Here is a 15,994-nt window from a genome sequence, read left to right on the forward strand (position 1 = left end):
AACCAGTGTGTCCTGCCCACCATGACATATGGTGCCGAGACATGGACGCTCACTAAAAAGGCTGTGCATAAGATACGGGTAGCACAGAGAGCGATGGAGCGCACCATGCTCGGCATTAAACTCCAAGATCGAGTGAGGAATGTCGAGATCCGACGGGTGGGTGACGTCATTTTCAAACTAAAATGGAATTGGGCGGGGCATGTTGCCAGGCAGAGTGATGGCAGGTGGACTAAAATGTTGACCGAATGGTGGCCGTTATCGGATGTAAGAAGCGCCTGGCATCCGTTGGCTCATTGGGTGGACGACATCCGAAAAACTGCGGGGCACTTCTGGATGAGATTAGCCCAGGACCGGGATAAGTGGCGTACACGAAGGGAGGCCTATGCTCAGCAGTGGGCGATTAATGGCTGAAATGATGATGATGATGATGATGATGACCTCACACGGCGAAACTGAACAAATATTTTGTCTTACAGATACGGTCTCCTCGGCCCATCAGGATGTGGAAAGACTACACTGCTCTCCTGCATCGTAGGCAGAAGACAGCTGGACAGCGGGGAAGTGTGGGTGCTGGGGGGAAGGCCAGGGGAAAAGGGGAGCGGGGTTCCCGGACCCAGGGTTGGGTATATGCCACAAGTGAGTATAATTTTTTCAAACATGGTATGATATGTTGATGTTATGTCCCTTAAAATAAGCTGCGAAGTATGACGATTCAGGTGGGGCTAGGGCAAGAGGTCAAACAAAATAGAGTTTCTTTTTTTATTATAGGACATAAATCTTGCTGAGGCCTAGGCCATTCTACTCCTGACAGGTCCTAAATTATGTTTATAATAATTTGCGCCAGATATAGATATTTGTAACATAACACTAGATGAGGAAGCAACACTGAAGCGCCAGGTCCTTGTACTCCTTCTGAGAGCAAACTTCAAAATCCACCAATCACATAAATTATGTCGATATAATATGAAAATCGGTCCACTAGGTCGCGGTCGGGGGTTTTTTCAAAATTTTAATTTTGTGGTTAGGTTATATCACTTATCTATGTGGATAAAGTATCCGTCACGCTTTGGCAAGTATGTCATTTTGAGAGTTACAAATGTGTCATCCACGTGGATAAGTGATAACATTATAAGCATAATACGCCGGGACCTAAGAGCCTGGCAAAAAAAAAAAAAAACGATTCAGAGAAGCCTCATTGACAAACCATTATATTCATTATTAACGCTATTTTATCAAACCATTATATTCATTATCACTTTTTCTGAAGTTACTCGTAATATAAAAAAATAAGTGTGGGAAGATACTTTCTTTAGCAACTCTGACGGAAACAATTCAAAACAATTTATAACTGATGACCTTTATACGTAATCTGCCTGTACCTACCTATATCCGTCTTCTAGAAAAAGTAGATTAACTTTGTACCTTATCGTATGCTAATAAGGTGTAAAACTAAGTTTCGTTATTACGGACATAATTTATAGGTGGTTAGAAGATAGGAAGATGTGACACGCAAACATTCTATTCCGGTATTAGATACATTACATGATGATAGTTCAGTAGTTTAGAATTATAGACAGAAATAGATACCAAAGAAAAAGCGATCAAGTCCACTGCTGGCGGAGTCGAGAGTCGAACCCAGGTCTTCGGCTTAGGAAGCCAACGTGATTACTACTACGCCACGCCGACCGCCGTGGTATAGTGAGCTGCAAAATTGCATGGCGAATTTATCAATAAATTCAATATATATACGAGTATGTTATGATATTATGGTGTAATTTTAAAGACATCCAACAGAAGACAACGCATTTTTAAAGACATCCGATCCAGGATTTGAGGATTTCAAAAACATGAAACAGTTTTCTGTCAGCTTCGCATATATACTTGATGACTCAATCGAACCCTAAGGGTCCGAAACCCTTGCCTCCACCTCTTTATATATGTCTATGCTTTACTTACTCATACTCTTTACTTTCAGGACATAGCTCTAGTCGGGGAACTAACAGTTCGCGATGCCATCTACTACTTCGGTCGAATCTACGGCATGAAAATGAAGAAACTCAGTGATCGCTTCGAGTTCCTCAGCAACCTTCTAGACCTTCCTCCTGCCGGAAGACTTATCAAGCAGTTATCTGGAGGGCAGCAAAGAAGAGTCTCCTTAGCGGCAGCTTTGGTACATGAACCTGAGCTACTTATCCTGGATGAACCTACAGTTGGCTTGGATCCAGTACTTAGAGAAAGGTGAGAGAATCCTTTAAAGAGTAATTTACAAGCTATTTTAGATGTCTCTAGAGTGAACAGTTTCTCAAGGATAATATGTCCTGAGCAACCTTCTAGATCTTCTTCCTGCCGGGAGACTTATTAAGCAGTTATCTGGAGGGCAGCAGAGAAGAGTGTCCTTAGCGGCAGCTTTGGTTCACGAACCTGAGCTGCTAATCCTAGATGAACCTACAGTTGGATTAGATCCAGTACTAAGAGAAATGTGAGTCTTTTAAAGAGTAATTAGCATGTTATTTTAGGTGTCTCTAGAGTGAAACCACTCCACTTTTTTATTACTATTCTGGAGGGACGGATAGGACGTAAGAGAGGTCGAGAAAAGCCCAGACGCAGTTACATGGACCAAATAAAAGAAAAGGTAGGAGCCGTGTTGTATCACGTAGTCAAAGAGCTGGCAAAACAATTTTACTAGAAAGTCTTTATAAAGTTCTATTTTTGTGATTTTTTCATATTTTTTAAACATATGGTTCAAAAGTTAGAGGGGGGGGAGGGGGACGCACTTTTTTTTCCTTTAGGAGCGATTATTTTCGAAAATATTAGTATTATCAAAAAACGATCTCAGTAAACCCTTATTCATTTTTAAATACCTATCCTACAATATATCACACGTTAGGGTTGGAATGAAAAAAAAAATCAGCCCCCACTTTACATGTATGGGGGCTACCCTAATAAAACATTTTTTTCCATTTTTTATTTTTGCACTTTGTTGGCGTGATTGATATACATATTGGTACCAAATTTCAGCTTTCTAGTGCTTACAGTTACTGAGATTATCCGCGGACGGACGGACGGACGGACGGACGGACGGACGGACGGACGGACGGACGGACGGACGGACAGACAGACATGGCGAAACTATAAGGGTTCCTAGTTGACTACTTGAAACTAGTTGACTACGGAACTCTAAAAAGCTCGAAAATACTCCACCGACAAGAGATTAACTCCTAAATTTATGATGATGATAGTGAAAAGTTTCTCAAGGATAATATGTCCTCAGCAACCTTCTGGACCTTCCTCCTGCTGGGAGACTTATTAAGCTCTTATCAGGAGGACAGTAGAGAAGGGTCTCCTTAGCGGCAACTTTGGTACTTGAACCTGAGCTGCTTTTCCTAGATGAACCAACAATTGTACTTGAGCAGTCTTATAAATGATATGGTTCCGATGTTTCATTCATTACAAATTCATGCAAAATTTCCCGACATAATAGTCAAGTAGGTACCTACTTCTTTCAAATAATGGAGAAAAGCCAATCTAAATAAGAATTGACTCGGCTTGAAGAATGCTAATTTTAAGTAGGCGCTAAACATCTAATTATTTTCATTGACCTGAAATAGTTTAAACGTGCAAAAACTTTGTAAGACTATAAATTAAAGACCGAGTACTTAATCATTAACATCCACACCTCACTGAGTTATTTACCCAGATGAACAAACGAGCATGTCAAGGTGTTTCCGATTTCCACAAAACGATTGAAAGTTTGCTCAGTCCTCGGCGTTACGTGACTTGACTCTTGACCGTGTTTTAGATAAATATTTAATTGCAAGGAAGTACGGATTTTAAATAGGAATAAATTATACCAGGAGCTTCCTGTAAGGACTGAGTGCACGCTCTTAATGCGTTTTCACATTATCCGATCCGATATCGGAAGGATTTCAAAGGCGAAAATCAAAGATGGCGTTTTCAATGTCTGGGATATCGATCCTGCATCCCATATCGAATCTGATTATGTGAAAACGCTATTATCTGGCGTGCGGGGCCGGGCCTGCGGCGTGCAAGACAAACAATTAAAGCTCATACAATACAAGTGTCCTGAGTCGACCGACACCAATGGAAAACAACGACCAGTATACAAGAGAAAATTACCAAAGCTTTCAGCTGCCAAGGCTGGAATCGAATCAGCGTCCACTTTAATTTTAATCACAAAATATTTTGATGTCCTATATATATATGTACCCAATATAATATGCAGTACAAGGTTTTTTAAGGATTTTATTTTCTTCTTCTTAGCCCTTTGATCAACAAAGAAGTATTTACCTATATTTTTATACACAGCCCTGTCCCACTTAAAGCTGTGTGTTTTAGTAAACCTTCGTTTAAGGATCTTAATTGACTGTCAATATCAAAGCAAGGACGTAAATAAAAACAAAATAATAAAATATTATGTAAATATTTCCTTAGTGTCTTCCTCGTCCTCACGCAAGAGTAGCCAAGATGACAATTTCGATCTGTGGCAAACGATACGGTGGTATCCTTGTACTTATCTCACCTCGGACACTGGCGATCAAATATATGAAAGAGGCGCGTTCCTAGCACACAGTCTAAGCTCGTGTAGGTGAACGCGTACCATGCTTGTATGAGTGAAATATGACAGGTCGACTGTTCGCGTTTTTGACAGGCGATAACTCTGAGGTAGCCGAGAGGGCGTTGGCGGCACTTTCAGCGGGGAGCGGGAATAGCTATTCTGTACGACAGTACTCTTTATTGCTACTGTGCTTGTATAAAATTAGTAAGATTCGACAGGCAGTTTTATTCGAGCTATTCTAAATAATATTTCACACTGATTCGATAGTGATTTCTTCAATCAAAAAGGATTGGAGGACATTTTTTCCAACGGTTGCCGCTTTATTAATCTTGGACAATGTCACAAAATATATAATAGGACAAGTAGGTACAGAAGGCCCACTGTTTTGATGTTCACGAAATTCCGCCATTTTAAATGCCTACAAAATTCTAACCAAGAAACGAGCCGCACGTGCGCAGCGTCGGACGATAGGGTTGCCTATGGATTAAAACGAATTAATAATCGGATAAAATGTTATACTATTAAAGTCTTAGGTACTTTCTAGGTATCAAATCAATCAATCAATGGCCTTAGCGTCTATTTCAGACGATTTATGGTGCAATGTCCGAGAGACATCGCTTTTGATGACTAAAGAGACATATGCGAGAGCGACACATTTTGCCACACATCTGACAAGGGAAGCTTGCAACCGATTGCGACGTTTCGCTATGGTGTCTTCTTTCCCTTTTGTCAGCAAGTGCCGCAAACCAGGTCTCATCGACGAACTTGCGACCATCTCCAACGCACTTTCGCCACTCCGTCCGCTTCTCCGCAAGCTTCTCCCAGTTTTCTAGGTATAGGTATTTATATATTTTTGTTTAAGTCCCAACATCACAGGCCTTATTGAACTTTTCCGTGAGACTTAATCAATAGTAGATCTGTTCTGTGTAAGATTGTCTTATTTTATTCATGATGTCTATTTAACTAAGCATTACTAGCCATTCCACACGCGGACGTCGCATATGAACCTTAAAAAAAACTCGCGACGTAAAGTAACAATAGAAAGTGCGAACGTGCGTTCCGTGAGAACGCGCGTCACCCCTAATTTAGGCCGCGAACTCGCGGCCGCCAGCATGTACTTGTAGCGCTGCGATAGAATCGCGGAGTGAGCCGCCCCTGACAATGTATAAGATCAAGATCACATTAATTTTATCTCAGCGAGCGCAACTCTTTCACTCACCTTTGACATTATTATGAAAAATATATTTTTAATAATGACTTTCCATAAATAGCAATGAATGACTAATGATTTTTTTGTTGCAAAAATGTAACTTGTCACACTGCGTCTTATAAGGCAATTAGCTGAAATACCTACGGAAGTGGGGACACCTGCAAGAATGACTCGTTGCCAATTGCACAGCCCAAGGCCGACATTTGGAAATGCTATTTTGGATGCATCGCTGGTCTTTGTTGGGCAAATTTCTTTGACAATATTTATTTATATCAGAAAAATGGAAAAATATACCTATTACAAAGAACCAATGGTGGAAAAGTGCTGATGTTGTATTAATTATTATTTAAGTTAGAAATGGAAGATAGGAAATGGACTAATCATTTTGACGACCTAACCACAGTATAATAAAGAGTACTATAGGTACTAATGCACTCTGGTAGTACTTATATATAAAATGAGTAACGACAAAACTAATTTTATTGTGCAGAAATGTCTGCGAGTGATACAACATTTTTTTTTTATTATTAAAGGAAACCTCTGTTGCTTAGTTCGAGCGACTGGGCCGGCAATCCCGTTGGTCACAGGTTCGAATCCTGGCATAAGTGTGAATTTTATTATAAATATATTATTTTATTTCGATTAAGAAGCTGCGTTGGCATCAAAAAAACCCGGTGTGATCAATACAGCTAGGGGATACTTTACTCCGAGGCAAAGACTGATCTTGTACAAGTCGCAAGTCAGATCCCACATGGAGTAATGCTGTCACCTTTGGACAAGAGCACCTGGATACCAGCTACCAGCGAATTAATAAAACTCGGTTTATAAGTAAGATTCGTCACGGTGGCGCGTGGCAGTGGCAATGCTATGTTTAATTAAAGTTGCTAAACACGACCACGTCTGCGCCTGCGCACAATGGCCGAGACTTTGTGACTGCGTACAGTTAGCTACAGAAAAGTGTTCAAAATCCAGTGATTGTTTTCAACATTTTTATGCGATAATCATTTTTCATAGATCGTGGTAAAACCTGACCAGAAATATAATGACTACGCGCCAAGTTACGCTAAAAACTAAGGTTTTTAAAAGGAAACATCGGACGTCTCGTTCTGGACCAGCTCCCGGGCCGCAAGCTTTCAGTCCTGCTTCGGTGAACAGGCCCCGTAGCCGAATAGGCATTTCGGCGACGCAAACGCCACCGAAACGCCGCAGAAATGTCGTCTGGCTCTGTCGCGCCAATACACAAGAGCGAGAGGTAGATAGCTACGAAACAGATATTATTTAAATTAGTGAGCGTTTGTGCATTTAGCTCAACATACCCGTACATTTAGCTGTACTTTTTGTAGGTTTTTTTTTTTCGTTAAAGAACGACAACGTCTTTTGAATTTGACTGTACAAGAGAACCAAGCCAAGCGAGTCGTACACGCGACGAGCATGATTTTAATTACCCGCTCAGAATCACAATTAACTAATTGTAATATCCAAGATATCGTAAGTGACCTTGAAAATTCATCACGGTCTGATTCGCTTTGAGCTAGTCTTTCTATCATTTTACAAACTGCTACAAAATTGTGTTGAAAAGCAAACTACGTCAAGATTACGTCAAAGTCGAAGGAGAGTTATGATTTTGACCAGTATGTACCAATGTTTAAGACCATGTAACCAACTTTGTACGATCATGGATGCAATAAATAAATTAATATGAAATAAAAATAGGGATGAGAGTTATGTGAAAAAAAAAAAATCTGAAGACAATGAAAATGGAAATTGAAAACCGATTGACCGAGGGAAACGTTCATTATCATCATCATCATCATCATCATCATCATCATCATCATTTCAGCCATTAATCGCCGACTGCTGAGCATAGGCCTCCCTTCGTGTACGCCACTTATCCCGGTCCTGGGCTAATCTCATCCAGAAGTGCCCCGCAGTTTTTCGAATGTCGTCCACCCAACGAGCCAACGGATTCCAGGCGCTTCTTACATCCGATAGCGGCCACCATTCGGTCAACATTTTGGTCCACCTGCCATCACTCTGCCTGGCAACATGCCCCGCTCAATTCCATTTGAGTTTGGAAATGACGTCACCCACGTCCCGCACCTTGGTGAGAGAAACGTTACAGCTCAACTAGAGTGAAGTGTTAGGTCTGGCCATGATGATAAATATATGCATATTTATCACCTCTGGAGTCACAGGTTACAGACATCCATAGACTAAGGATACTTGGATAGCATCAGGCAGGCCGTAGACTTGTCCACCGTAGTTAGGATTACAATAACTACTAACGTGGTTGGAAAAACCGCAATTTTTGTGAAACATAACAGATAAGGAATCGCATAAATCTTGCAGGAGTAATTGGATATTGAATAAATTAATAGTTTAAAAAACACTATAAAACACGCTTTTATAAATGCACGTAAAAGCCAAAAATAAATTATGGATCGTTCAAGTTGTCTCTATTTGTGAGCTGAAGTTTAAAAACTATGTGCTTTTAATTATAATATTTGATTGTAAAAGCGTGGGGCGCTGGAACAGGAAAGACTTTTTGTATAACTTGCTGATAAATCAAATTATGCTATGTTACGGGAAGGAGGTTACACAGATTGACGCGCTAACTGGAGTTGCAGCATGACTAGTAGGTTCTACATTAAACAGTCAAATCAATTAAAAGTCAGTGTTCAAAGTAGGTACCAGTTTGTCGAACTCAGACAAAATATGCGCTAGTAGCTAATAGGAGAGTCGACAGTCACCGACACTTAGAACGCCGCTTTTTTTCGGTAATCAAAGTACAAAAGGGGAAAGTGTCTACAGTGACAGGATGCGGAGTTCTTGTTCGTGGACGAGATATCTTTGGTTCTCTTTGGTAACCCTTAGGCGGCATATGTAAACGTTATGTTCTTATGCAACTTCATTCGCCAGGAAGTTCGGATTAGTATTTGTTTACAAGAAAGTCTTTCCTGTTCCAGCGCCCCACGCTTTTACAATCAAATATTATAATTAAAAGCACATAGTTTTTAAACTTCAGCTCACAAATAGAGACAACTTGAACGATCCATAATTTATTTTTGGCTTTTACGTGCATTTATAAAAGCGTGTTTTATAGTGTTTTTTAAACTATTAATTTATTTTATACTTTTTAGTCATTAATAATGAAATACTTTTAACATTTATACATAAATTTATTTCAAGTAGGCGGATTTTACATGCCATTTGTGGCTTAACGTGTACTTATTGCTAATTGCTACTTAATAATAACTAGCGGCTACCTTATTATTACGGTATTATCATAAAAATGTTTATACCTAGTAAGTTATCCGTAAAAGACAGACAATATAGACTTAGACATGTGCCATCGCGAACTTTTTGAAGACATTAGAGAGACATACTTTCGCCATACATTGTTTTGAAGCTCTCAGCTAGTGGGATTTTGTTTGACTCGATTAGAAAATATTGTCACATTTCAACTAATTCAGACAAAATTTAAGTATTTCTTTTTTGCCGAGCCCCCCTTTATTTGCTCTTAAGGGTCACAGGAAAACCATTACCCAACTTATTTTAAATACAACGTTGATCTTTCTTTTATGCGGGGGGCTTCGCCCCCCGAGCCCCCCTTTGTTTGCTCTTAAAGGTCACAAGAAAACGCTAACCCAACTTATTTTAAATACTACGTTAATCTTTCTTTCATGCGGGGGGCTTCGCCCCCCGAGCCCCCCTTTGTTTGCTCTTAAAGGTCACAAGAAAACGCTAACCCAACTTATTCTAAATACTACGTTGATCTTTCTTTCATGCGGGGGGCTTAGCCCCCCGAGCCCCCCTTTTCTTTACTCTTAAGGATCACAAGAAAACCTTAACCCAACTTATTTTAAATACAATGTTTATCTTTCTTTTATGCGGGGGGCTTCGCCCCCCGAGCCCCCCTTTGTTTGCTCTTAAAGGTCACAAGAAAACGCTAACCCAACTTATTCTAAATACTACGTTGATCTTTCTTTCATGCGGGGGCTTAGCCCCCGAGCCCCCTTTTCTTTACTCTTAAGGATCACAAGAAAACCTTAACCCAACTTATTTTAAATACTACGTTAATCTTTCTTTCATGCGGGGGCTTCGCCCCCGAGCCCCCCTTTGTTTGCTCTTAAAGGTCACAAGAAAACGCTAACCCAACTTATTCTAAATACTACGTTGATCTTTCTTTCATGCGGGGGGCTTAGCCCCCCGAGCCCCCCTTTTCTTTACTCTTAAGGATCACAAGAAAACCTTAACCCAACTTATTTTAAATACTACGTTAATCTTTCTTTCATGCGGGGGGCTTCGCCCCCCGAGCCCCCCTTTGTTTGCTCTTAAAGGTCACAAGAAAACGCTAACCCAACTTATTCTAAATACTACGTTGATCTCTCTTTCATGCGGGGGGCTTCGCCCCCCGAGCCCCCCTTTTCGTTGCTCTTAAGGGTAACAAGAAAACCCTAACCCAACTTATTTTAAATACAACATTTATCTTTCTTTTATGCGGGGGGCTTCGCCCCCCGAGCCCCCCTTTGTTTGCTCTTAAAGGTCACAATAAAACGCTAACCCAACTTATCTTAAATACTACGTTGATCTTTCTTTCATGCGGGGGCTTCGCCCCCCGAGCCCCCCTTTTCTTTCCTCTTAAGGATCACAAGAAAACCTTAACCCAACTTATTTTAAATACAACGTTTATCTTTCTTTTATGCGGGGGGCTTCGCCCCCCGAGCCCCCCTTTGTTTTCTCTTAAAGGTCACAAGAAAACGCTAACCCAACTTATTCTAAATACTACGTTGATCTTTCTTTCATGCGGGCCCCCCATTTCTTTACTCTTAAGGATCACAAGGAAACCTTAACCTTACTACGTTAATCTTTCTTTTATGCGGGGGGCTTCGCCCCCCGAGCCCCCCTTTTCTTTCCTCTTAAGGATCACAAGAAAACCTTAACCCAACTTATTTTAAATACAACGTTTATCTTTCTTTTATGCGGGGGGCTTCGCCCCCCGAGCCCCCCTTTGTTTGCTCTTAAAGGTCACAAGAAAACGCTAACCCAACTTAAATACTACGTTGATCTTTCTTTCATGCGGGGGGCTTCGCCCCCTGAGCCCCCCTTTGTTTGCTCTTAAAGGTCAAAAGAAAACGCTCACCCAATTTATTCTAAATACTACGTTGATCTTTCTTTCATGCGGGGGCTTCGCCCCCGAGCCCCCCTTTTCTTTACTCTTAAGGATCACAAGAAAACCTTAACCCAACTTATTTTAAATACAACGTTGATCTTTCTTTTATGCGGGGGGCTTCGCCCCCCGAGCCCCCCTTTGTTTGCTCTGAAAGGTCACAAGAAAACGCTAACTCAACCTATTTTAAATACAACGTTGATCTTTCTTTTATGCGGGGGGCTTCGCACCCCGAGCCCCCCTTTGTTTGCTCTGAAAGGTCACAAGAAAACGCTAACCCAAATTATTTTAAATACTACGTTGATCTTTCTTTCATGCTTCCCCCCTCGAGCCCCCCCCCCCCTCTTTTTCTGTTCTTATCTTCCGGCACTATCATCAGGCCTTGAAACCTAATCGTAGACATAGTTCATTACAAGACTTTTCTAAGAAGCCCAAAAACAGCTATGATACGATGTTCCATCATGTAGTTCCAGTTCATATCTTCCGGCTCCATCATCAGACCTTGAAACCTAATCGTAGTCAAAGTTCATTACAAGACTTTTCTAAGAAGCCCAAAAACAGCTATGATACGATGTTCCATCATGTAGTTCCAGTTCATATCTTCCGGCTCCATCATCAGACCTTGAAACCTAATCGTAGTCAAAGTTCATTACAAGACTTTTCTAAGAAGCCCAAAAACAGCTATGATACGATGTTACATCATATAGTTCCAGCTCATATCTTCCGGCTCCATCATCAGACCTTGAAACCTAATTGTAGTCAAAGTTCATTACAAGACTTTCCTAAGAAGCCCAAAAACAGCTATGATACGATGTTCCATCATGTAGTTCCAGTTCATATCTTCCGGCTCCATCATCAGACCTTGAAACCTAATCGTAGTCAAAGTTCATTACAAGACTTTTCTAAGAAACTCAAAAACAGCTATAATACGATGTTCCATCATGTAGTTCCAGTTCATATCTTTCGGCTTCATCATCAGACCTTGAAACCTAATTGAAAATGAAAATGAAAATGAAAAATGCTTTATTTAGGTATCAGAGTGTCAGCTTATTACATTTACATTATGAGATGTATGTTATCGCTTAAAGTACATATGAATAATGGAGTTAATGTAAAATAGCCTTGGAATAGTGTCCTGAGCCCTAAACTAGGTTAACCTGTCATATAGGGGTCAGGGAATAAACCACCGCTATTATTATCAATGTTACAAAGGTTGATTGTTTCTAAACATGTTCGAATCGCTTACTAAAGTATCATATAAATCATATTATTAGGACATCGCTTCGAATTTTACGAGTATATACTATGAATATTCAACAAATATCAAAACAGCTGCAGGAAGATATATGGACAATTACATGATATAGTAATTAACGAGTAAATTAAACATAATAGACTTTTGTTTTTATCAGTATTAAGTATATACCTATACTTCTAACACTACATTGAATTAAATTACCTACTATTAACTTTAGGAATAAGAATAATTACCAATGTGTATGTGTATGTGTGTGTGTGTGTATGTGTGTGTGTGTGTGCGTGCGTATGTGTGTGTGTATGTGGGTGCGTGCGCGTGTGTGTGTGTGTGTGTGTGTGTGTGTGTGTGTGTGTGTGTGTGTGCGTGTGTGTGTATACCTACGTGTGGTAGTGGTTTATGTAGAAGAACGCGAGTGTGAAGTGGAATGAGGAACTGTTCCAAAATATATTTATAGGCTGTAGTAAAAAAAAAAAAAAAAAAAGTTTAATAAGTGGTATTATGAATTTTGAAGTACTGTACTTGAAAAAGATGGCTTCCTGTCTCTGAAATCAACAGATAATTCTTTATGTTTATACTTACTATATTGTATGTTTATTATTAGATTTTACCTGGTATATTAACTTCTTGCTTATTTACCTTAATTAAATATTTTGACTTATTTAAATTGCTTACGCTCGCACAAATTTTAACAATCACCTAACAATTTCTAGGAGTTTTTCAGTTTCTGAGTAATTAAGGGTCAAAGTCCAGTTGCGAATACTTGTTATCAAATAGTGTTTATTATTATTGTAAATGTCTAAACGTTCGTTGACTTTGTTATAAATAAATGGAGCCAGAAAGTTAAATTGACGGCGATAAAAAACTGTATTATGTGCCACTGAGTCAAATACTTTATATTTTCTACGTCCACCTGCGCGACGTGCACTTATATTAGAGGCATATCTGTGTTGTCTAAGGCACACTCTTTCAATATACAGTTGACGAACTGTTAGAACTCGAGCTATGGAGTAAAGTGTTTTAGTGCAAAAAGTAATGGGTTTAAAGAACATGACTTTCAGGATCGCTCTTTGAACACGTTCTAGTGGAAGCAAGTGCGTTTTGGCAGCACCTCCCCAGACCGGTATACAATAAGTAAGCAGTGATTGCGTTAATGCAATGTAGACCGTTCTAAGAAAGTGTGGGTCAGAGACACGCCTAATTTTTTTGAAAATGAAAATTAGCTTACGAATACGGTTCGATATGTAACGAATATGTTTGGACCAAGAAAGATTGCTGTCAACTATAACTCCTAAATATTTAGTTTGATCAACATTTTCTAGAATTGTAGTCAAAGTTCAAAAAACGTAAACAAACAGTCATCAAAATGACTTCATTAATTAGAGTCACGTTTCAAAAGGGCTTAAGTTTGTAAGATTTTCATAAAGAAATAAACCATTTTGAAAATATCAGTATCTCAATTGATATCGGAAAATTTCTGTGAGAATCTCAGACTATTGTGAAGAAGAACGTGTAAAATGTAAAACTGATTGAAGTCAATTAGCCATCGAGGCTCGTTCCATAATTACAGTATCATCATTTGTCATTACATTTTAATATTCTAATCGTCTCTTTACAGAATATGGGAGTTTTTGTCAGAACTGGCGAGAGGAGGCACCACAGTCATCATCACCACACACTATATCGACGAAACAAAGCAGGCACACAAGGTAAATATTAATAAAATTTAGCCCTTTAGGCAAAAATGCCTACACAAATAATCGCCAGTTCAACCCTCATCACCACCCTGTAATTTTATTTCGAAATAATAAAGAAAATTTAAAAGTAGAAAGAAGAAAATATCAAAGTCAGATAGCCAAAATGAATGAAACGGCCAATTTTTCCGGGATTCCAGGGGCGGCCCAAGAATTTGATAAAACTGATGAATAAGTAAGTAAATAACTAACCTAACCACAAAATTAAAATTTTGAAAAAACCCCGACCGCGACATAGTGGACCGATTTTCATGAAACATGGCTAAGAACAGTCCCGTCCCGACTAACACAGCTTTCAAATAAAAAAAACTAAATCGAAATCGGTTTATCCGTTCGGGAGCTACGATGCCACAGACAGACACACACACAGACAGACAAACAGACAGACAGACAGACACGTCAAACTTATAACACCCCGTCGTTTTTCCGTCGGGGGTTAAAAATAGGCTTACCATGCTCAATCCTATAGCAATGCAGTGAAGGAAGTTTTCGAAATTGCGAATTTTTCCATGTAAAGTTCTTGATTTTTTTCATCGCACATTTTTTATTGCTAAGTCAATTTCTATGGCATTTGATGAATAGATTTGATAATAAACGCCAGTGTGTAACTCAAACACCAAATGAAGTGGTTCAAGCGGTTGTCAAATTTCGATAACATTGTGTAATACATCCTATCTCACAAAGATTTTTCTCATGCGTTACCTTACCTAATTAAAAAAGACTTAAAAGACTTGAGGAAAAATATTGAATTAGAATACCACAGTGGCCTAACCAAATTATCAGATCTTTGCAAGATTCCAATCAGACATTACAAATTCAATACTTTCTAAAGCGTTGACCAATCTGCTGCGCAAACGCTTGCAACAACAAATGCGTCTATGTCAAGGTTATTAAAATAATGCAAATTATGTTAGACATGCAACGGAACGAGATCAAAGTTTATTTCCGAGTTATAAACTATACACGGAAGAATACAGGATGGGATTTTTCACTGATGAGGAAAGAATGAAAATAACTGATTAAATTTCACCTATCATGTTAAGGCTCCAAGCCTTATTATAATTGTTACCACAAATTAAGTAAGTGTGAAAGCAGAAACACTTTTCATCATTTCAAAAGTGGGTATCAGATCATCTATACCTTCCAAAAACTCATCTTCCGATAACCTTTCTTGGTTATTTCATCCATATCTTGGTCAGATTATAGATTTTGATGATTCTATGAAACACAATGATAGAATTAGTCACTAACCTTTCATAATGTAGCCAAAGGGTCATTTCATGAATGAATGCGATCATGAAATAATCAATTCAAATATTTCAAATATTAGCCACGGCAGATGGAAATATGTATACCGTTGTTCGTCTACATTCACAAAATCACCCGCTAGTTACTTATATGCCTTGTATCCTGTTTTTATTCCTTTTCAAATATTTTAATGACGATCCCCTTTCCTCCCCCCTTCTTTCCTTTCCTTGTTCGCCCTTCTTTTACAGATAACGATGATATCTCAATTTAATTGCAAATTACTCACCGTGTCTTATGCAATGTTGATGAGAATGATGAGTATCTAACATCAATTACAACGTCAATGATCAATTATATCAACAGATCAGCACGCGATGATCTTTATAAAACTATGAATTTATTGTGGTAAAAACAAACAATGGGTATTGTTTGTTTTTAATTAGGTATTTATTTCTTCACCAGTAGTTCCAAGACATATGTTTAGAGCTATTTACATCTTATCGTTATGTATCTCTTATGGATCTCAAGGTCCAGTGCAACAAAGTAATCCTAAGTACGAAGATTCTGTTATTTTCGTACCCTTGGAGTCGACATTTCGAGCCTCGTCCAATTCCGTTGTCACTTGGAAGCGAAAGCTGCGTTGGCGTCCAAAAAACTCGGCGTGCTCAATAGAGCGAGGGCATACTTTACTCCAGGGCAAAGACTGCTCTTGTACAAGTCGCAAGTCAGATCCCACATGGAGTAATGCTGTCACCTTTGGGCAGGAGCACCTGGATACCCT

At 39.3% G+C, this 15,994-nt stretch overlaps 1 protein-coding gene across 2 annotated transcripts in view; it reads left to right on the forward strand.

Annotated features, from left to right (window-relative positions):
- Nucleotides 1–15,994, forward strand: part of LOC125238235 (ABC transporter G family member 23-like) — a 100,878-nt gene that overhangs the window by 77,327 nt on the left and 7,557 nt on the right. For both annotated transcript variants that reach the window (XM_048145510.1, XM_048145509.1), the window contains 3 exons: nt 477–636; nt 1,976–2,238; nt 13,830–13,920. In XM_048145510.1, coding sequence (XP_048001467.1) covers nt 477–636; nt 1,976–2,238; nt 13,830–13,920 — 514 coding nt within the window. The remainder of the gene's footprint in view (nt 1–476; nt 637–1,975; nt 2,239–13,829; nt 13,921–15,994) is intronic.

The sequence above is a fragment of the Leguminivora glycinivorella genome, chromosome 23, assembly GCF_023078275.1.
Source record: "Leguminivora glycinivorella isolate SPB_JAAS2020 chromosome 23, LegGlyc_1.1, whole genome shotgun sequence".
NCBI lineage: Eukaryota > Metazoa > Arthropoda > Insecta > Lepidoptera > Tortricidae > Leguminivora > Leguminivora glycinivorella.